The 27,146-nt window shown below is 48.1% G+C and overlaps 1 protein-coding gene across 1 annotated transcript; it reads right to left on the bottom strand.

Annotated features, from left to right (window-relative positions):
* Nucleotides 1-75: 75 nt before the first annotated feature.
* Nucleotides 76-24,424, bottom strand: OIT3 (oncoprotein induced transcript 3). Its single transcript, XM_051618055.1, has 9 exons — nucleotides 24,011-24,424; nucleotides 20,344-20,718; nucleotides 19,355-19,465; nucleotides 16,859-16,981; nucleotides 13,940-14,062; nucleotides 7,996-8,156; nucleotides 6,998-7,413; nucleotides 2,261-2,360; nucleotides 76-818 (listed from the first exon to the last, which is right to left on the bottom strand). Exons 1-9 carry the CDS (start codon nucleotides 24,072-24,074, stop codon nucleotides 651-653), a joined length of 1,641 nt encoding a protein of 546 aa, XP_051474015.1. The 5' UTR covers nucleotides 24,075-24,424; the 3' UTR covers nucleotides 76-650.
* Nucleotides 24,425-27,146: the final 2,722 nt, after the last annotated feature.

Here is a 27,146-nt window from a genome sequence, read left to right as displayed (position 1 = left end):
ACAAAAGGCACCAGGTTTTTGGTGGGGGGAGAAGAGGGAGAAAACTAATGAGCCACTAAAATGCAACGCATGCAATTGTCAAAAGGCACTAAAGAAACACTACTTTTATTAAATACCTTTTACTGCTTACAAATAACATTTAAAAGTGGCAGTGATAGATCTGAGCTTTAGCTGCTTGTAATGACAACTGTTTTATAGCTCCAAGGAACTTAGACATTACGAGATATGTATTTTTATACAAGTTTTCATTACCAGTCATCCAAAATTATTCACGGAGCTGCACAGCAAACACGTTCAGCTATTTGTACTGCCTGATGAAAGAAGGGCTTGAGTAACATTTGTTTAGTCCAGGACAAACAGTCCTGTGGAACCTGCAGCTGGGTGTAGGGAAAGGCTAAGTTGGGTAATGCTTCAGGCCTGCAAAGCAACAGGGTCCCTCCAACAGAAGGGCTGTTGGGAAGAAATGCAGGTAAGACCAAGCTGTTCTGCAGTCCAGGTTGCACCTCACAAATCATCATTGTGCAGCGAGGGAAACGAGTCCTGAGCTTCAAGTGGGGCGTTACCAAATACCTCTTCTCAACCAGCCATGAAAGAAGGCATTGGTAAGAAAGGCTGGCCCCAGGCAGAGATGCTGTTCCGCAGGGTGGGTGTTAGTCATCCAAGTCGATTCTGATGGGGCCTCCTGTCAGGACGTGACTGGGTTCCTCCTCCTGCCCCCTCTGGGCTGACCTGCGCGCCCGCCTCCGGCAGCCCTGGGCGCAGCGAGAGCTCTCGTCCAGTGCCCCGCACACCAGGACACGGCAGTGCAGGAACACCTCCTGGAGGGGTGAGATGGCAGGCCAAGTCAACAGGCAGCTCTGGGAACTGGGCTGGCAGGTGGTGCCAGCTCTCCGAGAGCACCAGCGACGCGATTCCCGCCGCGCGACCATCTCCGTCCCCACAGCGACAAGGTCCTCGCCCACCATCGCCACCCGCAGCTGAACCAGCCGCTCCAGCTGTTTGCTGAGGTGCCCAAGAGAGGGCATGTTTTCCAGAGTGCCCTTCTGAGATCTCAGAGCATGGTGTCTGCTTCTTAGCCAAGGGCTAGGCAGGGAATATGAAGGCACGAAGGGATGGAAACACACCAGGAATAAGCCTGGAAGCGGTAGAAGCTGCGTGGTAGAAAGCAGGCCAAGAACACATGAGGCCTCACAAGGAGATGGGCTGATAAAAACATGCAAGAGAAGTTGATGTGAGCTGAGCAAACATAAAGAGAGGAGACCAAGGGGCCAAAGAGGAAAATGCAGGTCGATGAGGAACTGAGACTGGTAGTTGAGGGGAGAAGGAGAACACAACGGGCAGGGAGACAGCTGCCTTTTCTTTCTGCACAGTAAAGGCAGTGACAGGATTGTCTCAATGACAAGGAGAAGAAGCAAGATCCCTGCAAGCAGCAATTAGGGAAGCAGATATTTGTGATTGTTTAGTCAATGGTGAGGCTTGAAGCAAAATCCATCACACAGGCTGGGAGGGTGCAGGTTGGAGGCAGCAGTGGCAATCAAGGCAGCCAAGCACAATTTCTGAATTTTGAAAGATCTCATCCATTGTAACCCTAGTGAAGCTCTCCAAGAGCTGGTGTGGCAGCTTTATGCCTTTTGGAGCAGGAAGCATTGGCTGAGCATAACAACAGCAACTGAAAGACCTGGTTTCTTCTAGCATAGAAAAGGAAAGCTGTTTGAGAATGGCTTTATCCTTCAACTGTCCTTCCACTACAAAGCTTCTGTCCCAGAGTGCCACCAGCCTGGACGAGCTGCTTTCACATCGAGTTAAACAATGTGGTGGCCTTGTATCTGGAAACCTGGCATCTGAACTGACAGGAGCTAGAGAATGTTGATGTGATTCAACACTGCAGAACATCTTGTTTTAAAGACAGGACACTGTGCAATGGACCTAACTCCTCAAGTTTCTGTCTGGTGACTGGTAACTCTGTTCTTGCCCAGCATCTAGGGGTCCACTAAGACTACCTTGGAAACAACAATTTTTAACTTACTACGATGCTGATGTTCCAGAACTTCCCTTCATAATTTATTTAATTTTAGTTGTTTTCATCACTGTCTCCTAAAGTACCTGTGTCAGGCTCCTGAAAGACACAACTGCTGGAATAGGCACAGCAGCATCTGCTTCGAGCCAGCCATTCCCCCCCTTTGCACTCTAACCCCTGTGCTGAGACTTTCCAGTCAACTCTGGGCTGATGAAATACCTAAGAGGTGGGTTTGGAGCTTACCTTGTTGTCTTTGCCCACAAACTTGAACACAGGAACCTGGAAATGCTTGGCAAGATGGTCCTTTGACGTGTACTGCTTCACCGAGTCATCAGAAACACAGCTGAGGAAAGCAGAGGGATTGGCTTTAATGGGTTTCCCAGAAATGGAAAAAGAAAGAGAAAAAACACACCCCAGCCTATTTAAGAAAGGAAAGGAGGGCTTGGCTCTCTCAGGCTAAGCTACCATCCATGTTACTTCCTCTTTGGCCACAGGAGAAAATTCGGGAACGGTGGGGAAAAAACAACAGTGATGATAATGGCATCTCCAGACAAAGAACAGCTCAGCAGCAGAGAGCTGGCAGGACGTGGTCCAGTCCCCTCAGCAGAGGGACTGCCAGAGAGCTGCAGGCAAGTGTGTCCTCATCTCACCTCCCCGTGCAGCAGCCTGCAGTGATCAACAGGACTATTGCACACTATGGCTGTGTTAGGTGCTTTTTGTATCCACACACATAGGCACAGCAGTCCTGCTGGAAATGGAGAAGCCCTAGCTCACACTGCTAAAATATCACAGACTATGAAGAACACACACATGCAGATCTACTTTGCTTTACATCATACACATTCTTCTTCCTGCTGGGCATGGTCAGACAGCTCAAATTCATCACACTAAAATTTGTAATTCCAGTTTCTCCATCACTAGCACTATCGGTCATGTGAGAGGTCACAGAACTGCAAGGAAAGAGCTCTTGGAGCAAGTCCAGAGAAGGGCCACCAAGATGATCCAAGGCCTGGAGCACCTCTCCTGTGAAGAGAGGCTGAGAGAGTTGGGGCTGTTCAGCCTGGAGAAGAGAAGGCTCCAGGGAGACCTTATAGTGCCCTTCCAGTATCTGAAGGGGGCCTACAGGAAAGCTGGGGAGGGACTTGTTACCAGGGTGATAGGACAAGGGGTAATGGTTTTAAGCTGGAAGAGGGGAGGATTTAGGTTAGATATTTCTGTTAGGGTGGAGAGACACTGGCCCAGGTTGCCCAGGGAGCTTGTGGAAGCCCCCTTCCTGGAGGTGTTCAAGGCCAGGTTGGATGGGGCTTGGAGCAACCTGGGCTGGTGGGAGGTGTCCCTGCCCATGCAGGGGAGTTGGAACTAGATGATTTTCTAGGTCCCTTCCAACCCAAACCATCCCATGATTCTACAGTTCTATTAAATAAGCTGCTTTTCTAGAAGTTATGTGTCAGGTGCAGTCTGTTCAGAAACTATTACAGCCCTTTTAGGGTTTGACAGCAAGACAAAAAGTTATGGTGACTTGATATTGCCTGCTGCCTGCTGCAAAGCCTTAGGCATTCTGAGAGGCCCAGATGGTGCTTTTATATTCCATCATAATGCAGCTAGTCCTTTCTAGCAAGTTAATTCCAGAAATGTGGACTTTGTAGGATATTAAAAAACGAATGATGGTGGAAGAGACAAGAGGTAATGGTGTGACAGCTGAAAGTCCTACTCTTGCAGCAACCCTTTGCTTCCACCTTTACACCAGAAATAGGTAAGGCATTGTCAGAAATGTTGACATTTGAGATGTTCACTTCTCAAACAGCAGCAAAACCTCCATCTGTGTGTAGCTCTGCTTGATGAGAGGAGGTATTTGGAAATCTCTGCACTGCTCAGCTGACTGGGCTGCAATCCCTCCCAGGATCACCCTTCTGCTACATGCAGCAGAGCTGTGGGTGCCCATGGGAGCACTAAGGATTGGTCATTTTCACCACCATCTATTTCTGTAGCTTTTCCCAGCCAGTGGAGGCCACAATCTGAAGGGATACCCCTGCCAGCATTGCTTGTCTGGTGAACTTGCTGGGGATGCAAACATAAAATGTCACCTGAGGGGAGCTAATAAATTAACATGGTGCATCTAGAAAAACTGACATTGATTCCTCTCCCCTGAGGCCAAACCCTAGATGTTACTAAGCTGTTTAGGAAAAAATTGCCTTTAAAAGCAGCATTCCTGAAGGCACCTGCTTTTAAAGAATGACACTTAAAGACTTTTTGTAAGTGACTGGCCAAGTTTTGGGCCCATAAAGTCAACTCATAGGCATGTCTTCATTTGTGAACATTTAAACTGTGATGCTTCTTGGACACCGACTCAAACTGACTCCTAAATCCCAGGTTCTGTGAAGGTTCTCCCCACTGGTGGCAGGAAACTTCCTGGTTTGAGGCCAGGGAGGGGGAAAATGGAGAAACAACAAGGAGGAACCAGGGATACATGGAGCCCCTACCATGCCCCTGAGTATGTCTTAGAGAAGGTTTCACAAACCTGCACTGCAGCATGACAAAAAGGGCTCAGGAACCTCCCAAGTGACATGGGGGTTGTACCATGCCCCACCCTCCTAGGAAACCCCCAGGAAAGGTGGAGAGAGGTGAGAAGGGGCAGGAAGCCCAGGGATGGAAGTAAAATGAATGGCCCTAGTCAGGATATGGGGAAAAGGACCCTTTCCTGTGCATAGTGTGCTCAGGTTAGGGGAGCAGAGAGTGGCTGTGCCATGGGAGCTGTGCTCTGCCCCTCTCTTTGTGGGGCTGCAAGGTAGAGAGGAGGGCTTGGAGAATAAAATAACCACCTCAGCCTACAAACAAGGGGCAGCCCACGGTGTAACCAGATGAGCCTTGCAATGAAACCACCTTAACCACAGCATGCTCAGGTAAGTGGCAGCTCCTGAGCACATCAGATAACAAGGGTTTGCCCTCAGTGACATGACCTTGCTCCAGATGCCCCACAGAGCTGCGACGTTTATCGCCTCTGCAGTTGGTCAATGCCTGGAATTTATTTCTGTTTTGAGAAAGAACAAGATCAGAAACAGGCAAGCTGCTGAGATGTCCCACAGAAGGCAGCTCCCACCTCTTGCAACTGGGGATGGCAGGGAATTAGCAGGGAAGAGAGCAGAAGAGGGAATTTTCCCAACCCTCAGTCTAAGGTATATCCCCTCAAATTTAAACAGTGTTTCCCTCTGGAAGGTGCAGCTAACTCCTGCAGGTCTGATCCTACATAATCAAACTGATTTAAAAATCCCATCTTTATTGCCTTGGGCTTTTGGGGCTGGGTTGAGAGAAGGAAACTGGGTTATTGCAGACCTGTTTGGAGCAGGGACAAATCAGCAGTGTATTCAGCTAATTTTGCTTTTTAATTGCTGCGAGCAAAGCTAGAGCCACAGAACTCCAGCTGGTTCCAGTGTGCACCATTAGCTTTTGGTTTAAGTGAGCTGTGCCATTTCAGTGTAGCACAGCACACAGGGCTGGCATGGCTGGGGACAGTGGGGCCTGCAGTGGTGGCTGGAGGACAGAGCTGGATGAGGCTCCAGCCAGCCAGCTCCAGCCCACTTTTCCCTTTGGTGAAGTTTTAATGCCCTCTGCAGGATAACAATACCAAAGGGGCTGCTGGTGGTGTAAATCCTCCAACTAGTCCTGTGGTGAATTCAAGAGGTGACATTTTCTGCCTTCTCCCTTCACCTCAGGTTTTGGCCACTGTTTTGAACTCCATCATTTTCACTCATGGTGAGACTGGAATGCATGTTTGGAGACTCTGTGAAGGGTCCACAGTAACAGCCAAGCCAGGGAGTCAATAGATCAATCCTTCCATCACAAATCTGCTTGTAAACCCCAGAAATGTCAGGCACAGAAGGACTGCAGCCCAGAATGGAGGTAGAGCAAGCTAATGCTGTAACCTTTGTCAGAGGGAAATGAGAGCAGCCTCTGTGTGCACTGTATTCTGGAGGACCCTTTTTGTTACAAGACAATCACACAGGACTTGTCATCACCAGCTGTAACAGTAGATGATTTAGCCTGGCAGATGAGGAAATAATTGTTGTCCTCATTAGATGGTTTGGCAGACAGAACACAGGAGCTACATGAGCACAGACCCTTAACTGTTGGGCTGTGACACTTGGGTATGTCTTAGATACCACTTTGGCTGGACTTCCCTCCCTAGAGGACAGCAGACTGGTTCCCAACTGTGACATTTCCACAGCATTGTCTGGTGAAGTTGCCAGGCACTGCTGGATGCAAACACTCCACAGCAAACATTGCACTTTGTCATGCTAGCACCTAAGCAAGTGTCTGAAAACAGGGGTCATCTTAGGAGCCACAGCAGAGCCCACAGCAATGCTCCCCAAACCCCTGCCACCAAACCCATCACAAGGAGGCCTGACAGTGAACCCACAGATCCACACCAAGCTCTGAACTAGTACACCAAACACCCCAGAAAACTACAGCCAAACTGAGGGACCCTAAAGCCCACTGCACTGAGAAGCTTCAGAGAGACAGCAAAGCAAGGGGAGCTCCTGGAGCTCCAGCAAGGACCAACCATGCTATAAGAAGGTCACTGTGGGAAAATGAAGACACTTTCTCCAGTTGCTGCAAGGCTATGGCACGCAAGCCATCGGGGGGCTGTGCTGATTGGTTTGGCACTCTGCAGGCAGGCAGAGAGGTTATCAGGAAGGATTATCTTTTCTACAGGAGCTAGCTCAATTACCTACAAGGCTAGTGACAGAGAAATATGTCCTGTAAAGGCTTGGAGCAACCTCTTCCACTGCCTCCCACTGTTGCTCCCAGATGTTTCTGATGGGACATGTGGTTTCAGGCCTGGTTGCTGGTGATTGTAAGGAACACAGCAGGCAGGCTGCTGTGGAGAAGTCACAGTGTTTCCCATGTCACACAGGCAATGCATCTCAGCCCCCCTGCCAATACCCATGGACTAGCCAGCCAAGGAAGGAACAGTGAACTCACCCATCTTGAATCAGGTAGTACTTCAGGATCTCGTCGATTTTTGAGGTGGGAGTGGCAAAGCAGCTCTCTACCAGTGTCTCTAGTCCATTGACATGTACCACAGGTTCAATCCCAAAATACAGAGAGTCCCGAAGCTTGAGGGTGGGAAGAGCACCCCTGTAGGGTTCATCAAAGTCTTTGTCTTTGAAGATCTCCAGAGTGAAGGGAAAGACGCCCTGGCTGCGGCTCATGATCTCCAAGGGGGAGTTCTTGAGGTTGGGCACGTAGCCCTCAGAGATGGTGTAGCGACGTGGGAACTCGCAGGTGACCGGGATCAGCAACTTGCTGGTGCGGACAATGATGTCCCCGTTGCTCCCCGGAGTCTGCTTTGGCAAGCCAGTCACCAGGTTGGTGGCAATGATCTTATCATTTATTACCTGCAGCAAAGAGAGGAGTTTCAGGGAAAGGGGAGACCTCTCTGAGTTCAGACTCTGCCCAAGTTTACCTTGTTCAGGAGTGTCAGATTAGCCACTGCAAGTGCAGCTCGTGGATCTTGGTGTTGCAACCAGCAGGATGTTCATCCTTGCCTAGGAACTAAGCTCTGATGTGCTCTACTCCTGCATGAAGCAGGGGAATTTGCTTCCAAGTGTACTCGTCTGCCAAGGTGAGCTCTCTGGTTCCTGACCAGTTGCCAGTATAACCTTTGAAACATTACCAGGGGACCAGATTCTGTCCCAGCAGGAGGGTGAAGAGCGGCACCGCTTTCCGCACCGGAATGATGGCGAAGCTGCTGAAACACTAGGGGAGCAGAAGCAGTGTCCATGCTGGTGGACACACACCACTGGAGAGGAACAAGCTCTCCTATTTTGGGATTCTACCTCGGGTCTAGTCTGGGGCCAGCTGCACGGCAACACAGGGAGCTGCTCTGATGGGACATCTACACCAGCTTTATTTCCCAACTAAGCCACAGTCAAGCCCCCAGATCTGAGAGACCTTAGGAGAGCAGTGGGTGTACGTACGTCTACAACAGTGCCACAGGACTTGAGGGAGAAATGGATGTTGACATGAGTGCCATTGGACACTCCTTTGCAGGAGTTGTTGATGAGGGAAAGGTCCAGGCCTCCAACCAGGTCCTTCGGGATGCTCACCTCAATCGAGCTGGACTTGCACAGCACTGGAACTAGAAGAAAAGTCCCCAGAATAACAGGCTGCACCACAAAGCTACTAGGGAGTATCAGTGTCAGGGAGGTGGGGAAGGGCTACATCAGTTATTACTGGGGGAAAAAAAAGGGGAATCTTATGCTACATTGATGACACTATCTAACCATAGTAATGTAACCACCTGTCTCAAACTTCATCTCTGCAAGGAGAACCTCCCGAGCCACCGCTGCCCCAAACTCTTCCCTGCCCAGCAATGCCACACAGGACAAGGATGACAGGGACACTTGCAGCAGAAACTCAGCTGTGCAGTATTCCCAGTTATACTTTCTACTCAGCACAGGTCTGAGAGAGATTCTCTGGGAAGTGCCTTTGGATACTAAATTCACAACACCCCAGGCAAAGCCATTATTTAAGACCTTTAATCAGGTTTTACATCAAACCCAGAATGTGTCAAAACAAAGCAGAGTAATTCCATATAGATACTGAGCTAAAATGGAAGCACCTCAACATGCCATCATAACATTTTTATAAGCAATAAACCCAGCTCTGACAAACAAACCTGATTAGCTCACTCATTCGACCTCCATCCAACCTTTGAAGTTTAATACAGATCTCCTTGTGAACTTAAAAATGTTATTCCATTATCTAAGAAGTGGGAGAAAACAGAGATTGGACAAAAAGGAAAAAGGAAAGGAGAGGGAATAGTCTTCAATAGAAGAAGTAATTGGTATATATATTCCTTGGGTGTATTCCTATCTGGTTAGATACAGAGCAGGAATACTGGTGCATATGTTCTGGTCTCTTCTCAGCCAGAAAAACAAACCCTCTCCAGAACTTCCATTTCTCATGTTTTAAAACCACACAACAAAACATTTTGCAAATATACTAGTTCCCCAAGCTATTTCCTGAAATTAATTACAGTCCCAATCTTTGACATTCATAGGATCATTCAGTCAAGTAAATCACATAAACCAGGGTTCTGGATCTTGGATACAAGGCACACTGCTAAACGTGCCTTTTACCCCCTTTAAAAAATTCTCATATCCCAGCTAAGGTATTTGTAACAGCTCCTGTGCACCTGCAGGGAGGATTTTTTATTAAAAGTTGATCTTTTCAAGGTGATATGCTAAAATGTATGCAGTCTGCCCAAAGCAATGTGCTCTCATAATGACTTTGGTGGGTTAGAATACAGAATTAAAGAACTAAGAATTACCTTAACTCTTCCTCCATCTGCAGCAGAAGACAAGGGGGAATAACTGAGCATGTCAAATGGCAAAGCTCCCAAGGAGATAAAGGGACTTGGAGAACATGGGGCAATGCTGAGATTAGTATCCTTTGGAGGATTGATTGGCTAGATTTGGATTTAAAGCTTCATTGTTTCAGTGACTCCTTGATGAATAAGAAAATGTAATGCTTTTATAAAGGTGTAATTCAGGGCAAGAGAGTTTGAATCCCAGCTACAGTTCTCCAAAGTTCAGGACCCATTTCATAGAATCACAGAATCATAGAATGGTTTGGGTTGGAAGGGACCTTAAAGATCATCTAGCTCCAACAGTCCTGCCATGGGCAGGGACACCTCCCACCAGCCCAGGTTGCTCCCAGCCCCATCCAACCTGCCCTTCAACACTTCCAGGGATGGGGCAGCCACAGCTTCTCTGGGCAACCTGGGCCAGGGTCTCACCAATTTGGTTCAGGTTATCTCTGTTTCTAAACGTCTTTGATGGACACAAAGGGGAAGAAAGAGGAGACCCCATTTAACCTCTGCTCTGGCACTGCAGGAGCTACCTGCAAGCACTCCACCAGCTGGGCACAGAAACAAGTGAATGAAACCTGTGAGCAGATCCACTTTTGATTCCAGCCAACTCATCACTATTTAGGAAAGCACCCTGGGACTCTCCTTACACTAACCACCTCCTAGTAACTGGTAATTCAAACCACCCTAGACATGTATACACGGTAGAGTAATCAATAGAGAGGCCAGGGTTTCAGTTCTACCAACTCAGCAGCAGTGCTGCAAGCAGAGACACTGTGTGCATCAGCTCTGAGCAGGCCTGACTCTGCCTGCCAGCACAGCATGGCAGGGGGAGCTGAACAGGAGCTGGCAAGGTAGCTGTGACTCTCTGTAGACATGTTAACCAAGGTCCTGACTGCCAGGACTGAGATGCCCAGCAGAAATGAGATATCCTGGGTGCCACTGAATCCTCTTTTATTCACAACTTCTCCCATGTGTTCAGAGAGCTGCAGTCTCCTGACTTGCTCTCAGCATCCACCTCTTGCACCCCTGCCCTGGGCTCACCCCAGCCTTTGCCTGTCAAACATTTCAGTTCTCCACCCTCCTACACCTCAGAGCATCTCTAAGTACTGGGGAAGCCTTCTCATTACTGTTTTAAACTCTCCTTTGCACCAACACCTGCAAGTAGGAAGCTTCTGTGGCAAATCCAACACTCCCTGTGCTGCCTGCATTACAGAACCACAGAACCACCAAGGCTGGAAAAGACCTCTGAGATCATCAAATCCAACCCATGACCAACACCACCACATCTCCAGACCATGGCACCAAGTGCCACATCCAGCCTTTCCTTGAACACCTCCAGGGATGGTGCCTCCACCAATTCCCTAGGAAGTCCATTCCAATGTCTGATCACCCTTTCCATGGGAAGTGCTTCCTGATATCCAACCTAAACCTCCCCTGGAGCAGCTTCAGGCCAGGCCCTCTTGTCTTGTTGCTGGTTGCCTGGAGAAAGAGCCCAGCCCCTACTTGACTAAACCTCCCTTCAGGTGGTTGAAGAGAGTGAGAAGGTCCCCCCTGAGCCTTCTCTTCTCCAGGCCAAACAACCCCAGCTCCCTCAGCCCATCCCTATAAGACTTTCCCTCTAGTCCCTTCACCAGCCTTGTTGCTCTCCTCTGGACCTGCTCCAGCACTTCTTGAAGTGAGGGGCCCAGAACTGCACCCAGGACTCGAGGCGAGGCCTCCCCAGTGCTGTGTACAGGGGAAGAACTGTTGGCACCATGTTCCTTGTGAGCCCTTGTTCAGGGCAACAAGGCTGGTGAAGGGTCTGGAGAACAAGCCTTGTGAGGAGCACATGAGGGAACTGGGGCTTTTTAGCCTGGAGAAAAGCTGTTTAGCTGAAGGGAGACCATATCACTCTCAACAACTACCTGAAAGGACGTTGTAGTGAGGTGGGGGCTGGTCTCTTCTTCCTAGTAACAAGCAACAGGATAAGAGGAAATTGTCTTAAGTTGTGCCAGGGAGGTTTAGATTTGACATTAGAAGCAGCTTCTTCACTGAAAGGGTAATTAAACACTGGAACAGGCTGCCCAGGGAGGTGGTTAAACCACCATCCCTGGAGGTGTTGAAAAGCTGTGTAGCTGAGGGATATGGTTTAAGCACTGGAATGGGTAGAGTTATGTTATGGTTGGACTTGATGATTTTGCAGGTCTTTTCTAACCAGAAGGGTTCTGTGATTCCTTCCCCAGCTTTTCCAAGTACCCTGCCTGGAGCAAGGGTTATCTTTTTGCACAGACTGCTCAGCAGAACAGGGTTTCTAGAGCTCTGAACCACTGCTGCAAACACAGAGAACACCACTGTACTCTGCTCAACTGCACACAAGGCTTGAGCGTGGGAGAGGGGACAAAAGTATTTCCTCATCACATTTTGGAAAGAGGTGAGGTACCAGGATGGTCTGCAAAATTCCAGGCATTTTGTTGGCTGGTATCTTTGTGGGGCAATTGTAGCCAAGGCTGTGACTTCTGTGGAAGATTATTAATGTTCTGAATGTAGAGACAGTGCAGAGGAGGGTTGACAGGCTGCAGAACCAATTGTTTCAGACAACAGTGTCTGCCCTGAACCATTAATTGCACCACTATGAGCCTGACTAGATGCCATAAAACCTGTATGGTGCAGTTCCAGATAGATTCTGTCATGTCTGCTCAAAACTGCAGACCACTGCTTGGGGACATAAATTCATGAAATGCAAAAGCACAAGCAATCCTGCTTTTATGAGCTGCTGCACCCTGAGCCCCAGCCTGGCACCTGGCAGTGCTGCTGCTCTCATTAGCAGCCTCAGAAGGAGAAACACTGTCTGGGAAATGCATGGCCTCCTAACCCTGCTGGGATTGCCTGAGGGGGCCAGGGATGAAGAACACTGCTTTTTTCTGGCCTGTATCCATCAATCAGACCTTTAATCAGTAAGTACCATATCTTGGAAGCTTTCCCCTCCTCTCCACCTGGCTCTGCTGGAGCAGTGAGGACTGCTGAATCCCAAGCATGCAGCGCTCGCCCCTGGAAACAGTGCCCTGCCTTTCTAAAAAGCTGCAAAGGCAAAAAATTCATCAAGTAGAACCATTCCAACTTCCTCTCTGAGGCATACCTGCCCTGTTGGCCACCACAACGTCTGGGTCTGTTCCTCTCATTGAGGTCTGGGCACTGGGAAACACATCAGACTACAGGAGATTCTGAGCACACCTGGTAACACCAGCTCAGGGGTATTATCTAGAGCCCAAGTGAATTACCCTGTGAGAGACTCCTTTTTATTGCATTTTAGCTATGGCCTGAGTCCAGACCATTAGCAAATTCCTATGGAAATATCCCAAAGCAACCAGACGGGCTCCTCATGGGCCCACTAAGGCAGAACACAAGCAGAAAGCTGAGGTCTGTCTCCACCAGGGCAGTACTGTGCCTTCTGCAGATTTGTGCTGAGCCTGACAGAGCTGAGCCTTGGCCAGGCACATCAGATGAGGCCCACCAGAGAACTTTACCTCTGCCTTTCCCATGCCCACACAGCTCTCCTCAACATGCAGCTTTGACTGAATGTCCCTTCAGCAGCTGATCTTAGTAGGCATCTCTGTAAGACACAGGCTGCATGTTGCTTTCAGGACCTCGTGAGCTCAGCCAGCTGTGGGATTATGAGACCCACAAGAATCCTGGGTGGGTCCCTGAACTTATGAAATCAAGAAGCTACAGACCCTCTACTTAACTCTCAGTGCCCTCAGGAACTTCTCCCTGATCCTCTGCTCCCTCCACCAGCTGCTATAGAGTTAATTTGACCTCGTATGGGATGTATTTCCAAACTAAACTCACTCAGCTCTTTCAACCCAAAACAGGGAACATGTTTATTCCATACAACAGGGGCAGGTGAGTCAAGAAGAAGGGCTCCCTGCATAAAGGTTTGGAGCAAAGTTCAGCTGGGACGTCTTCCAAGGATAACACTGCCCTTGCCTTTATGCAGCAGAAGGAGCAGTCAATTTTCAGATGCTATCTTGGGCACTTCTCCAAGAGGCAGCAGAAACACCTCAGATCAGAACTAGTGCCCTGCTTCAAGCCATAGGAATGATTACTGGGATGGCTACCAAGATTCTTGGGCAAAAAAAAAAGGCTTTTCTGTTTAAACCCCTTCTTGGAAGGGAGTGAACCACTTCAGCTGAAACTTTAAAAGCCCAGTTTGAAGCATGGAAAATTTCAGTTCTAAGATCAGAAATTTGCTCAAGGCATACAGAGCTGAAGCAGAGCAGTAGAATGGGAGACATTAAGCAATCTTAATTGTAAGTGAACACTGCCAAAACCACCTGTGATGCAAGATGCACCCAGCTGGGTCCTGTGTCTCTGTTCTCCTGCCTGGTAAAAAGAGCAATGTCTCCAGGCTCTCAGTTTTGGATGATCTGTCATTAATGACTAAGCTCCATTAAACAAAGTGGAAAGGACAGACTTAAGAGAAGACAACAAAAACAAGAAGAAAAGCTTCTTCAGACATACTTTTTGACTTCCAGGGGACAGAGGCTGTCAAGGAGATTTTGTTGACCTACCTTGGCAAGTGTGGCTGTCTTCTGAGAGAACAAGTCCTCTTGGACATTCACATTGGTAGGAATCTTCCACTTCAATACAGGTATGGCTGCAGCCTCCATTGTTGTTGTGACAGCCTTCAATTTCTGCAAAAGAAAGGAAAATCAGCACACCCTGCACCTCAGGCAATTGGGTGGCAGCTACACAGGCCCCAACATATACTTCTGGCTGACAAACAAACAGTATGACCAACACAGAGCTTGAAGGCAACTGCATGGTGAGAGCTTGCTTCCAAGAACATGAGGTGCAAACCTGTTTTTAATTGTACAACTTCCTGTGTTTGTCATTTCACCATAAAGTTAACTAGGAATTCAGTGAAAAAGCTTACCAAGTTAAATCACATGCTAGAACTGGCATGCCAAGAAGGCTGAAGAGGTCATCTCCAGCTTGGCCCCTTCTAACTTCTGAGATGTCCTCATCAAGTAAATTTTTATTATGTTTCTGACTTCAAAAAGGTGGGGGAAATTCTACCATGTGGACCCATACTCACTCCTTGAGGCATCACCAGAATTAAAGCCTGAGATGGGCAGGGAAGATGCCAGCCCCCTCTTCCCACCAGGGAACACCAGAGAAGATGGTGAGCTCTGTGCCTGTGGGTTTCCCAGCTGTGCTGGAGGTGGGGTAGAGGATTCCTACATCCCCTTTGTAGGCTGAAGATGAAACTCTGCTCCTGGAGTTTGCTCAGCAGCAATTTTGCTAGTTTGTGAGTTTTAGGCTTAGAGATTGGCTACCCTGACATGCATTATCACCAACACAAGTTCACAGTGTAAGGCTGATTCCCCTCCTAATTTCCCCCCCATTTTAAACTGCAGAGGAGAAGGGGCAGCCCAGCTAACTGGGGGATTTGTCATCTCTTTTCTTACATCTTTTCTGTTCAGGTGAGCCAGTTCTCTGAGGAGCCAAGGTTTTGTGTAAAACAAATTCCTAGTGACCACAGCTGCAGGAAAGAGCCTGAAAGATCATCCAAATACATTCTGAGGATTTGAAAATCTAAGGCAAGGAAGGCCATTTCCAGTTGTTGTGGGCTTTCTGTTACCCAGAACAGAATAGTATAATGATTAAAAAAAAATAACAGCCTAACTATTTGTTTTGTTTTGTTTTTCCTTTAGGATGAATACAGCTAGATGTTCTGAGTAAAACAATGGTACATATAACATCAAGAAATCATAAATACAAATTCTGCCATCAGAAATGACTGTGTAGTTTTCACTGAAATGTAAAGAGAAGAATGGAAATCCTGTACTCAATCCTACACATTGCTTGGAAAATAACAGCCTGAACACGACTCAATAAAATGGGTAAAGTGTGACAAGGGAAGTGCTGAGATAATCTTAGCCCCTCTCAGCCTCATGTAACCACACTAAATCTCCTGCATTTGTTCTTTTTAGCAACAGCTGTGAGGTGGTTCACAAGTAAATCACGTACTCTAATGGCTCACAAAGCTGAGGGCACATCTTTAGAAATAAAACTCACTAACAAGGTTGTAAAAATCCCCAGCAGCAGTGTTAGACTGGTGAAAAACACCATCCTTCTTACAGCAGAGGATGTTAAATGGCCTTGGGTCCTAAAAGGTCCCAAAATCCAACCTTGGGAGCAGCAGAAACAAAGGGGTTTCCCAGCACAGACTATCCCAGCCTGTCAGACAGTGCAGTGCTCAGGGATAAAGAGTGTCCTGCAGCACAGGTGGTGACACCCCACCAGCTCAGTGCTGGATGTTGAAAGGGCAAAGCCTGCAGATCACTTTTGCCCCCACACATCTTAACAAGGACTTAGGGAGCACAGCAGCTTTCCCCAGGGAAGTGTTCTCTGGTTATTAACAGAGCTCAGAGGGGAGATTCTCAGAGAGGTGAGATGAAATGTGCTTTGGTTTCATAGAGGGGGAAAGCAGGGACAAAAACTGCAGCTTGGAGCCATCTGTCAGGGAACCATAAAAGAAGGGTGGAGTGCAGCCCAAAAGTACAATGGCAACCTCTCTTCTCTCCCTGCACCACAGATGGCTACCACATAGCAGCTCATATAAAGTTGCACACAGGCTGCAGAACATGTTCAGTTCTGACAGTGGGGTAGCTCAGAAGTGAGGCACAACTGTAGCTCTTATTCTTGTCTGAGGCCTCACAGTATCTTGTGAACACACCACACAGCAGCTTTGCCTGTGAGGGGCCACAGTGCTCTTCAAAGCTGACCAGAGAAAACTTCAGGCACAAGTCCATTTTTGCTGGGTTTTCAAATTTCTGCTCAAAGATGTTTGTGCGTTGTTTGTGACCACAGATCAAACCTACAATTTGTCTTTAAGCCCCTGCTAAGTTATCGGTCTAAACTCACCAAGGGCTTTCAGCCTGGCTGTGCCACCACTGGGAAGTCACTGCAGCAGCTGCACACAGCAGAGCCCACAACTACCTACTTATAAAAAACAGTCAAGATGCAGCCTTCATCTCAAACCTAGCTTCTGTTTGTAGACTGGCACCCCCTCTCCTCAAGCTCTGTCCCAGAAGGCTAAGCCATCCTCACATCACCCCATCCCTAATTCTAGCTGTCAAAAAACAACACTGCCAAATCCGCCCCCTCACAACTAGTGTGCAAATCTCCAGAGCCAATTCCCAGCATCTCCAGCAATAATTAGCTCTGTCTGGACAACCAGTCTTCCAGATCTGCTGCTTCCTCTCCCCCAAGTTGGAGACTGAAAAAGAAGTGAGGGAGAATACCAACGAGCCTCCTCTCCGCTTGATTAGAAGGGTATTTCAGTACCAACCCCACTGTCAAGCACAGAAGTGATAGGAGTGACATTTAATCCCAGCTGCAAGGAGCCAAGAGAGAACTAGTTCTGCAAGGGAAGAGGAATGACTTCTCTCCCTTCCAGCAGACTGTGACAGCTGAATTCTCACCTTCACAGGTCTTTCCGTCGCTCCCCAGCGTGCGCCCGACCCCGCACTCGCAGCGGAAGGAGTTCTTCAGGTTGACACAAAACTCACTGCAGCCTCCGTTGTTCTGCTCACATTCATTTTCATCTGCCCCCAAAAAAAGAAAAAAAAAGCAACTAAAAACCCCAAGCCCACCCCAAAACTCACGGTCAGATCGTGCACTTTGGTCAGTCCCTGGCTGGCAAAAAGGGGCTGCTACCTGGGAGTGCTGGGGACTGGCTTTCTTGGCCTCATGAGAAAGAGAGATGAGTAACCCCCCCAAAATGCTGAAGGCCACTATCTACTCACAAGGACATGAAAAGGGAGTTAACATGACTCCACTGCAATGGTAAAACTGGGTAAATACCCGAATTGGTCAAAATTAAACGCTATTTATTTTTACATCCCACTTGCTACTGCTGCGTGTGTGGCCAAGTATCCTACAGCAGTTTTAAGTTATTCAGCCCTTCAGAGGACTGGCTGATCCACCTGAAGGCTGTGCAGCCATTCAGGGAGATTTGGACAGGCTGGAGAGCTGGGCAAAGAGGAACCAGCTGCTGTGCAACACACAGCAGATCTGTCCCTGCTCTTCCGCACCAGTGACAACCAGCACTTCTGGGACACAGGGAAGACCTCCTGAGCCTTGGTTGGGAGAGTGCTAAACTGATTTAACCATGGCTTAGTCCAACATGGATCCATTTATTCAACAGGTCAAAAGCAATTAGGTCAAAGACCTAATCTAACCCCTAAGTAAGTCTGCAAATCAGAATAAAAAGTTCGGATCAGCAGTTCTGCTCTGGCGTTCAAAGCATGTCATGTACTGGGGAGAAGTCAACCTAGCACAGGGAGGTTCACAGACAACTACAGCTTCTTCAGCCCCCCTCTTAGGCTGAGCTGGGAAAGGAAGAATACTCTCCATGTAGGAAAGGCATAGTGGAGGCCCATACAGATGTTTGGTTTCTCTGGAAGGCCGGCACAGTTGCTGTCAGGTAAGTGACTGCACAATTACTCAGCACAACAGAAAGTCCTCAGAAGGATGAGTGAGCCACCCAAGAGAGGCCACAGGTAGCTAAAGCAGTGCAATGATTACAGCTGAGGTGTTGTGCCATCTGGTTATCCTGAAGAGAAGCAGCAGTGCTCAATTCCTGCCCAGCCTGGCTGTGGTGGGGGGGGGTGAAGGCAGCTCTGGCACACAAAGACAGGCTCGGGACTCCCACGTGCCTCCTGGCTGCAGGGAATCCTTTCCTGCCACACATTTATGAGTGCTGGAGCTTGTCAAGGGCACTTCTGTGCCTGGAAGTTTTGCAGAGAAGCAGCCAATAGATGCTTAAAATTAGCAGAAAGGGCTAAGGCAGCCACTTGTGCAGTGGATTAAGCAGAATGGTTCTGTAGAATCAGCGTGAGGAAGTGTAAATCAGCAGCGGGGCAGGGTTGCTCCCTCCACAGATACAACCCCTACCCCGATACCCACAGACATGAGGAGTGTGAAGAAAGAAACCTTCCAGGGTTGCTTTGTCAGCTAGAGTCCTTATGGAAGAAACTCCTCCGCCACACAGCCTGCTGGTCCTACTCTGATCTCAACTTCTCCACCAAATCAAGCCTCAAGGACAAAGGTGAGATCCCACTTCCCTGAACACTAGCACCTCTTCCTCCCTCCATGTCACCTCTTGCTATTCATCAGTGAGGTTTTGCAGCTCCCCAACAGCCACCCCTTCCCAGCCCCTTGCACTGCCCCAGAGACCATCTTCTTAAGACCTCATAAGCCCAGGTGCTCACTTCCCAACACCACACACAACCACAGCCATCCTCTCCTCAGGGGCTCACGGAGATCCCTTCATAAGTCCCTGAAGCCCACATCCCCTGCCCTCCACCTCCTTCCTGGTCTCTGCCAGTGGAGTCACCAGGTGCCAGCCCCCTGAACATCACCTTGTCATGCTGCCTAGAACCACTGAGGCTGCACTGTCACTCACAATCCTTTGCCTTCCCTCAAACCCCAGGCCCTGGACAATGCCCTACAAGGGCAGTAAGTATAGTGAAGATGAGTGCATAACCCTACACCAGCCAGCAAAACTTTTCTTGGAGGAAAGAGGCGTTCAACAGAGTGAGGGAGAGGAAATCTCCAATGACAGACTGCAGTGAATACCAATGAGGCTGCACTGTGAGCTTGCAATGACACTCTGCTGCTGGCAGTGAAGCTGCTGCCTTCAGCAACTGGACCGTGCAGGAAGCAAAGGTGACCTCTGTGCCTGTGTGGCTCTGGTGGCACCACAACGTAGTCAGTCATGGGATGTTGTATCCCTCCCTGCAGGGAGAGATCAGGAACCATTTACAGAATCAAAGATCTATTCTAGGCAGCAAGGGGGAAAAACTCCTCTCAGAGGGCTTTTCCTTTTTTTTTTTTACTGCTTTGTAAGACAATGGATTGAGAAACAAAGGGGAAAGAAAGCATCAGTAACTGACACAAGTTATTTCCAACCTTACCGAGACATGTTTGTCCATCAGGTCCCAGAGTTGTCCCTAAGGAACATGTGCAGTCACTGGTGTCCATGCAGGAGCCCTGGCAATCCACCACATCACAGATGTCATAAAAATCTAGGGCATGAAAAGAATGGTGTGAGCACAAACCCCTGAGCATCCACCAAAAATACTGTATTTGTACTGTCAGTTCACACCGTGTGCCTGGTCCCTCAGTTACAGACCTAGTCCACATTAGGAAAGCTGAACCACTGAAGCTGATGACAAACAATCCAGTTTAACTCCTTTAAGTCAGAGCTGCAAATTTTGGCTTTGGGAGCATGCCAGGACAAACCACAGGACCCACAGGGAGCAATAAATCACTGTGGCCAGGTAAGCTATGGAAGCTTTGTTCCACTAGCTGAACAAAGGCTAGAATTCATGGAGATGAAGGTCCCTTCCAACCAGGATAGTTCTATGATTCTATGAAACAGTCTAAGCAATCTCTGACAGAGAGGCCACCATCTGCACCACATCACCTGACATGGTTCTGGGTGAGAAAGCCAGAAAGCAGTCACCAGCTCTCTCAGGTACATCATATCATAGAATCATGGAATGGTTTGGGTTGGAAGGGACCTCCAAGATCATCTAGTCCCACCCCCTGCCATGGGCAGGGACACCTCCCACCAGACTGGGTTGCTCTGAGCCCCATCCAACCTGGCATTGAACACTTCCAGGGATGGGGCAGCCACAGCTTCTCAGGGAAACCCGTTGCAGTGTCCCACCACCTCACACTAAAGAATTGCTTCCTGATGTCTAACCTAAAGCTCTCCTCTCTTCCAGTTTAAAGCCATCACCACTTGTCCTATCACTCCATGCCCTTGCAAAAACTCCCTTTCCAGCTTTCTTGTATGCCCTTCAGATACTGGAAGGCTGTCATAAGGTGTCCCTGGAGCCTCACTACATCTCTCCTGTCCCACAGGGTTTTCAGAAAAGCCATCTCAGCAGTCACTTACGCCCACAGTATGCATGGAAACAAACACTGGGCTTGCTTAAGTGGTACACGTAGTACCCGCCCGGACACGCCTTGACGTCAATCGTGGTATTCCAAAGGCAGCAGTTCCCATTGAAGCTGGCACAGGCTTGGCGTGGGACGATGCCATCCGACTCGCGTGGGTGGCTGCCATTCATCCAGATGGGAGCATGGGTGCCACAGTGGTTCTCTGGGATGCAGAAGGTGGGCATGGCATCTCCAGCCATGCCGGTGAAGCGGTACCACTCGCCGTCGATGTGGCTGTCGCAGGTGGGCTGGCCGTGGGATCCGTTGATCTGGTGATCCGTGTTCCTCCAGGGCTCGTTCAGGCTGATGTAGGCAGAGCAGGGGTCCAGGGCTGAGACATGATGCAGTGAGAGACAGGAGAGAACATCTGGTAGGTATCGAGTTGTTGGTGGAGAATTGCAAGGAAGGCAAAAGAACGAATGTTCCCGTTCCTGGCTGAAGGGAATCACTGGGATAGATGGAGACCCCTCAGGGAGCAGCAGTGACACCAGCTGCATAATTGCCTTATGGAAAATTCTGACAGCTTGGCTTCAATGTCTTGGAAGAAAAAGGAAATTAGCAGAGCTCTTTATGTTAGGCAACAGTCTGACTTGCTGTTTAACTCCTGTATTGACAGGGTTAAAAAAAATTAATAAATCATAAGCAAACCTCAGGTTCAGGGAATCATTTTGCCCTAGGAAATATGTCCTGGGAGCACTGGATCAAGCCAAGGACATCCAACCTTTTCAGCAAGTGCTACCTGAGCACCTGCAGGCCCCTCCTGAGGTCACTGGTAACTCTCCCACAAGCTTTGGAGAAGAGGACCAGACTTCAAGCAAGTTATGCAGCCTCTCTAAAGATCCATCACCAGCCCATGTCAGCCCTCACACCTGGGTTGCCAGAACCACAAGCTGCAGGGAACCAGTTAAAACACCAGCTGCAAGATATGCAACAGGAATGCCATGGTTAAGGTGCACAGAAAGAAAATGTTCCCTTTCAATTATTAGGCCTCTATATAATTGTAAGAGATCTCTAAGCATAATGTATCAGTTCCCACTCGCTTCAGGGTACAATTTTAAACAGCTAAATACAAGAAGTTGATATATACAGCCCAGCAGGCTGTCTCTAACCAGGAGCGTGTGCTTAGAGAGGTGAGGTAGGAGACCTCTTTTTAAGAGAGGAGACCTCTTTTTGTTTTCAACAAAACCTCTCATTTACCTGGGATTTTGTTCTCCTCTGTCTCTCCTTGGCATCCTTCACAGACCCCAGTTTCCTCTCTGCCAAATGCTAACCACCTCTACAGTCCACACGTGATGTTGCACCTGAAATGGCTTCCTGAAAACTTTTTATTTATTAACTTTAAACCCAGAGAGCCTTAAGGTCTGAATCAGGACCTTCTGGGGAGGAAAATGTTCAGTTCTTTACACAACCATGTTCCTTGCAAGCCCACAAGCCCTCCTGATCTCAGGAGATCAGATGTGAGTGAGGGAAGTGAGTGTGAGGGCAAGATCCAAACACATGGACCTCCTGGTTTGTGCATGTCGGTTCCTGCAGTGCTCAAGGAGCCTGTCCCTCATCAGAGGCCTTTCTGAACCTTCTGCAAGCAATTAAAACATAAGAATACCATAGGGAGAAAAAAGTACAAAGAATGGAAGGGTTCATTCCATTTTCAGTTTTCTCCTAATTAGCTGTGATTTGGCAGCTTCCTCACTAAAAGTCCAGAGTTTTCATTTTCACTTACATTTAACTCCTGATTAAGCACCACTTATCCACGCTTACCTAGTCCCTATTAAGCAAAATTAATGCTAATACTGTCTTGAGTAAGGAAAATTGATACCACTTGCTAGAATTAGGCTAATAAAACAGATCATTCTATTAAATACATCTCAGACTGGAATACTCTCGACTTTCCACACAGGATCTTTTTTTCTTTTTAACTTCTAGAATTGCTGTTTTGTTTAAACGATGGGGTGTTGCAATTTCAGGGTGGGGGGAGACATTATGTTGTTTCTATTAGATTGCTCCAGACACAGACAAACCTTGGTTCATTATTTTGACTTGCTTCACTGACTTGATTGTGGGAACTACAAGTGCTCCAGGGAATGGACTTCCACTCACCCTTATTTAGCTGCAACCTCTCAAGCATCTGTCTCACTGACATGCTAACTTGTACCTTCTCACAAATGTTATCACTCTCTTGAGGAAGATCCTTACGCCTTCCCCAGCCACAGATAGATTTTGTTTGGCCTCAAATCCAGCACAAAAGGCAGGAGCTGCTGCTGCAGTCACAAGAGTGCTGCAGAGCTGCAAGCTGGCAGGGGAAGCAGAACTGTGGCTTACAAAGGAAATCTCTAGTGCCACCATTCATGAGGCACACAGAGGAGCAGACTCACTCCCAGCACAAGCAGCCCTTGGTCCTGAGCAACAGAGAGGGAATGGCAGCAGGAATCTCTGATGAGACTCACCAGGTCACCCCTTGTGAGCCCTCAGTTTCACCTGCCTCTCCTTACCCACAGCAGCACTGTTAAATCCCATCCTCCAAAAGCTTGCTTGGCTTCTTGTGACAGGAAAAATGGGTCCTGCCTTTGCACACAGCTGCAAAGAGCCTCCTCAGGGCTTCCCTCAGTTCAACTCACTTGGTTTCTACAAGATTATTTGGTATTGCCTCAGGGTGAGTCACTGACTAAGATTAAAAGGTTGTTGTGTTGTTCAAAGCCAAAGGAGGCAAAGGGAGGAATGCCCTGTCAGTCTTCCAGCTGGGCAGCACCAAAAATACACTCTCATTAGCTTCCATATAGCATAATTAACTTTATGAGATATTCTTTACACTCAGACTCTGAAAACACTTGTCTAGAGAGATCACATTGTCTCCTAGACACCCAGAAGACAATTTAAAGACACCACTTACAGAGATGAAGGTGCAGCATTCTCAGAAACAGCTGGAAGAAGGTGTTTCAGAGGAACAGGGCAGGACACCTCTCGTTCCTCTGAGAGCTTCAGGCAGGAGCCAAGGGGAGGCAGACAGGCCCCAAAAGCAGACAGTGCTCTTTCAAACACTGCAGACCCTGAAGGGCCACCCTTGGACTGCCAGGGCTGCCCCATGCCAACCTAGACACCAACCAGACTTTGGCAGCACAGTTTGCTAAAAACTAATTTGAGTTTTTAAGAAAAAAACTTCACAAAAATATAGAAGCAACCAATCAACCTCTCATCTCCCCAGGCAACAAAAGCATGGAGGTTTTTGCAGAAAATGTAACTTACTCCAGCTCCCTCTGATTCTCATTTTTCTTGGCTCAGTTTTTTCCTCCCCAACGCTTCTTGTGTGGCCTGAGCATTAGCTGTGAAGCAAAGCTTTTTGATTTGTAATCTTGATGATATCATTAGTTCTGTAGATGACACGCTAGCATATCTAGGGGATGACAAATCAGGCTCCAACAAGCATTCATAAGCCCATCACTCTGCAGGGATTAACCCTGTGTGCATGGTGGAACTGGAGGTCTCTGCTCCAGCAGGACTAAGCAGCCAAATGAGCAACACTGCATTATGACACTAAATTCAGCTAAGATTTGTCAAGGAAGCAGGGGGGGGAATAGCATAACGATGGCAAAGAGAAATAAGCTTGAAGGCAAAGCCTCTTCACTCACCCATCGAAGACACTGGCTGCAACTGGATGATGAAGCAGATACAGAAAAACAAGTACTGGAACATCCCACTCAGCCAAGGAACAGTTACCACTGAAGTGACAGAGGCCTCAGAGCCCTTGCACACACTGTGGTTCTTGCAGCCTTCCTCTCAGTGGAGCTTCTGTCCTCAAGCTTTCCGAAGAGCAAGTGTGATAGCTCTCCTGGAAGTTTATCAGAGGAAGAAGCTGAAGGGATGTGGGGTACAGCTCCAGCCTTGACCTCCACAGAGCAGCTCTGCCCCTTATTGACAACAGAGATGTACTCACTGATCAATCTTGTTTTTTGGCCTCAGCCCGCTATTGTTTTCTGGCCTGACTGCCCCACGGTGACACCTTCACTATCTTATCCGGAGAAGAACTCTAACCAGGACATCCCGAAGGGATGGAAAAGAAGAACAGATGGGTGCTTGTTGTTATCTCTGCTCTTTCCACAAGTCATATGACTTCATGGCTCCCCACAGGCAGAAAACTGGCTAAAGGGCCTTCACTGCAGGAAACAGTGGCCAAAGGAGGAGAACTGATCCTTCCGAGCAGCGATTGCAGCCGAGTGCTCAGAGCAGAGCTACAATGGGAACATCAGTCAAAGTGAAGGACTGGTGTCCTGCAGGGAAATAAGCTGTTCCTATGCTGCACAAAGACCCTTTCCACTCCTGGTCACACAACCTGGTGGTTGCATTAAGATTATCAAACAAGGCAAATCGCGACATTTTTCTGCTGTAGCATTAAGAAACAAATCAACAACCAATAAACCCAACATTGTTGGCTTAACTCCCATGCAAAATTGAGTCATGGAGAACTTCTGCCTTACCAGTCCAAAACAAACTGGAGTGAGTTGCAGGTCCTAACCACGTGTTCTGGCTATAGAAGAGATGTAGCACACCAAAATCTGTGATCTACCAAGGCAAACTGTGGCTGGCAGCAAAAGGTACCCAGGCCAACACGGAGAAGCAAAAAGGGATCTTCCCTCTCATCCTCATCAGCTGTGGGACAGTTTTGGTCATGGAGTTCTCCTCCAGGAAATCACCCCAGGCAGAAAGCTCTCCATCAGCAGAGAGTCCAGCTAAGCTCATAGTAACTGCACCACCATGCAAGCATAGGCATTTCTCTCACACCCTGCATTTCTACAGCAGGCTGGTATCAGGAATAACAGTCCAATCCCAGAAGGAAGAAAACCCACAGTTATTTTCATACTGAGCCTGTATGAGACAGGGGGTTGGCCAACTCCCTGCTTTGTAGAGATTGTTCCCAGTGGCCCTTCTCTGTCTGCCTGTTTCCCTGGCAGTGAAGTGCAAGATGCTGCTCTGCTCCACCCCAGCAGAGGAGCCTCTTCCAGAGTGAATGACTCTAGAGGCTTTATAAATGACTATCATTGCTCCCACCATCACTAAAACCTCATCACTTCTGTGGCTAGATTGTGCTGACAGCTCTGCCATCCCAGAAGTGGGGTGTTGTTTTTTTTCAACAACAAGAAAGGAGAACAAATTCACAGAGCACAGCTAGCAAGGCAGATAACCCTCAGAAGGTGATTATGTGAATTCCCAGAAGAGAAACTAAAATTGAACAGAGAATAATCCAACCAGCCACAGGAAGTTATATTTTGCCATTTTCATTCAGGGGTTGATTCATACTTAAGATCCTGGGTAAATAAAACTGACAACGTTGAATTGAATTTGTGTTATAGAGACGTGTGTATTTCTCTGAACCATTTCATTACCAGTTGCTTTTATCTTTGTAGGTGGTAGATTAGGTCTGCCACTAGCAAGGTTTTGACAGTTTTATGTGACTGGCAGCTGACAATTAAAATCAGGAAATTAACTACATCTTAGCAGTTTTGAGCCTCAAGAGTGTCACAAAGAGACCCTTATCAAGTTCTCCAAAATGGATTGAGGCAGGACGTGCCTCAGCATTCCCAGAGATGACACTATCCTAAATCACCATAACATCTAGCTCAAGAAAACTAGTCTAAGACTGGAGAAGATTCAGTGTACAGCCTCTGAATGCTTTTGGGACCCACAGGAAAGACCAAGACCACCTCAGTCTTCTGGAAGAAACACCAGCAGAAGCAACTCTTCTATCAGCCCTGTCTCTTTGCTTGGCAAGTTATTTCAGGAGATGTACACAGCTCCAGCTCCACTCCCGCCCCCCCCCCCCCAGCAGCAGCAGCCTGCATTTGAATAGGGTACTGCAAATATATGCCTCAGGGAGCTGGAACAACTATTCCTCTCAGGAATTATTCCTGAGAGGGGAAGGAGGGGGAAAAAACCCAAACAAAAATCCCTCCTGCAAACAGGAGAGAGGACACAAACCCAATTGAGTACTCTATGCTGCGGGGCCTGCACTCTCAAGGCAGATCTGGTAAAACTGTTGTTCCTGACCTCCACTTCCCTACCCCAAAGATGAGTGAGCCTGACGTCCCAAGAAGCAAAAAGAAACGTGATCAAGCTAGTATTTCTTAAAAGTAACCATTGGGATGTGTTCAAATAGATGAAGAGGGAAGGCAATATTTAAACAGAGGGCCGGAATTTCATTTTGGTAACCAAGAGCTGGGCTCTGCCAAACATTCTGCTGTGCCAGCCTGGTTATGTTTACTGTCAATTCAAGGAAGGATGGTAAGTTTTGCAGGGGGAAATCATGCTTCTTGCCCCTCCCAAAGATTTAGAGGGCTTTACCATCCTTACTCAAGGAATTAAAATCCTCCAAACATTGTCTAGGCTGGAAAGCCACACACAGTTTGTACTGGACTTAGGAATAAAGACACTTTGGTGTTGGCTGAAGCTAGCCTTGTCTCTGTCAGAGCCAGCTCTCAAGACACATCAGTGCTTAATGGAAGCAGGGTGTATGAAGAACAGCTCTTGGGGCAGAAGTAGCTCCTGCAGCCTGGAAGGAGCATGCGGAAGAGCTAATCAGCACTTCCTGCCCCTGAGAGAGAGGACAACTCGACCTGCAGGACAGGATCCCTGTCTGCAATTGCTTTGAGGATGTACGTTCACAATAAGCCCTGACAGGCTGCAGAGATGGATTACACGGATGTCAAGGACTTAAGATAGGCCTTGCTGCTGTAAACAAGGTGTCCCAGGGCCAATGGGTAAGGCTGTTGA

This window comes from Apus apus, chromosome 4, assembly GCF_020740795.1.
Source record: "Apus apus isolate bApuApu2 chromosome 4, bApuApu2.pri.cur, whole genome shotgun sequence".
NCBI lineage: Eukaryota > Metazoa > Chordata > Aves > Apodiformes > Apodidae > Apus > Apus apus.
Note: the sequence above shows the minus strand (reverse complement) of the source record. Positions and strands in the feature narration are given on the sequence as shown.

Bases quoted from the DNA above. Each gene is read 5' to 3' on its own strand.
- OIT3 (XM_051618055.1), bottom strand. From the start codon at position 24,074: ATGTTCCAGTACTTGTTTTTCTGTATCTGCTTCATCATCCAGTTGCAG. The intron at 7,414-7,995 runs GTACGTACACCC...TCTTTGCTGCAG, and splicing joins CCTGTGGCACTGTTGTAGAC to GTAATAAATGATAAGATCAT. The intron at 2,361-6,997 runs GTGAGTTCACTG...TGCTTTCCTCAG, and splicing joins TACTACCTGATTCAAGATGG to CTGTGTTTCTGATGACTCGG.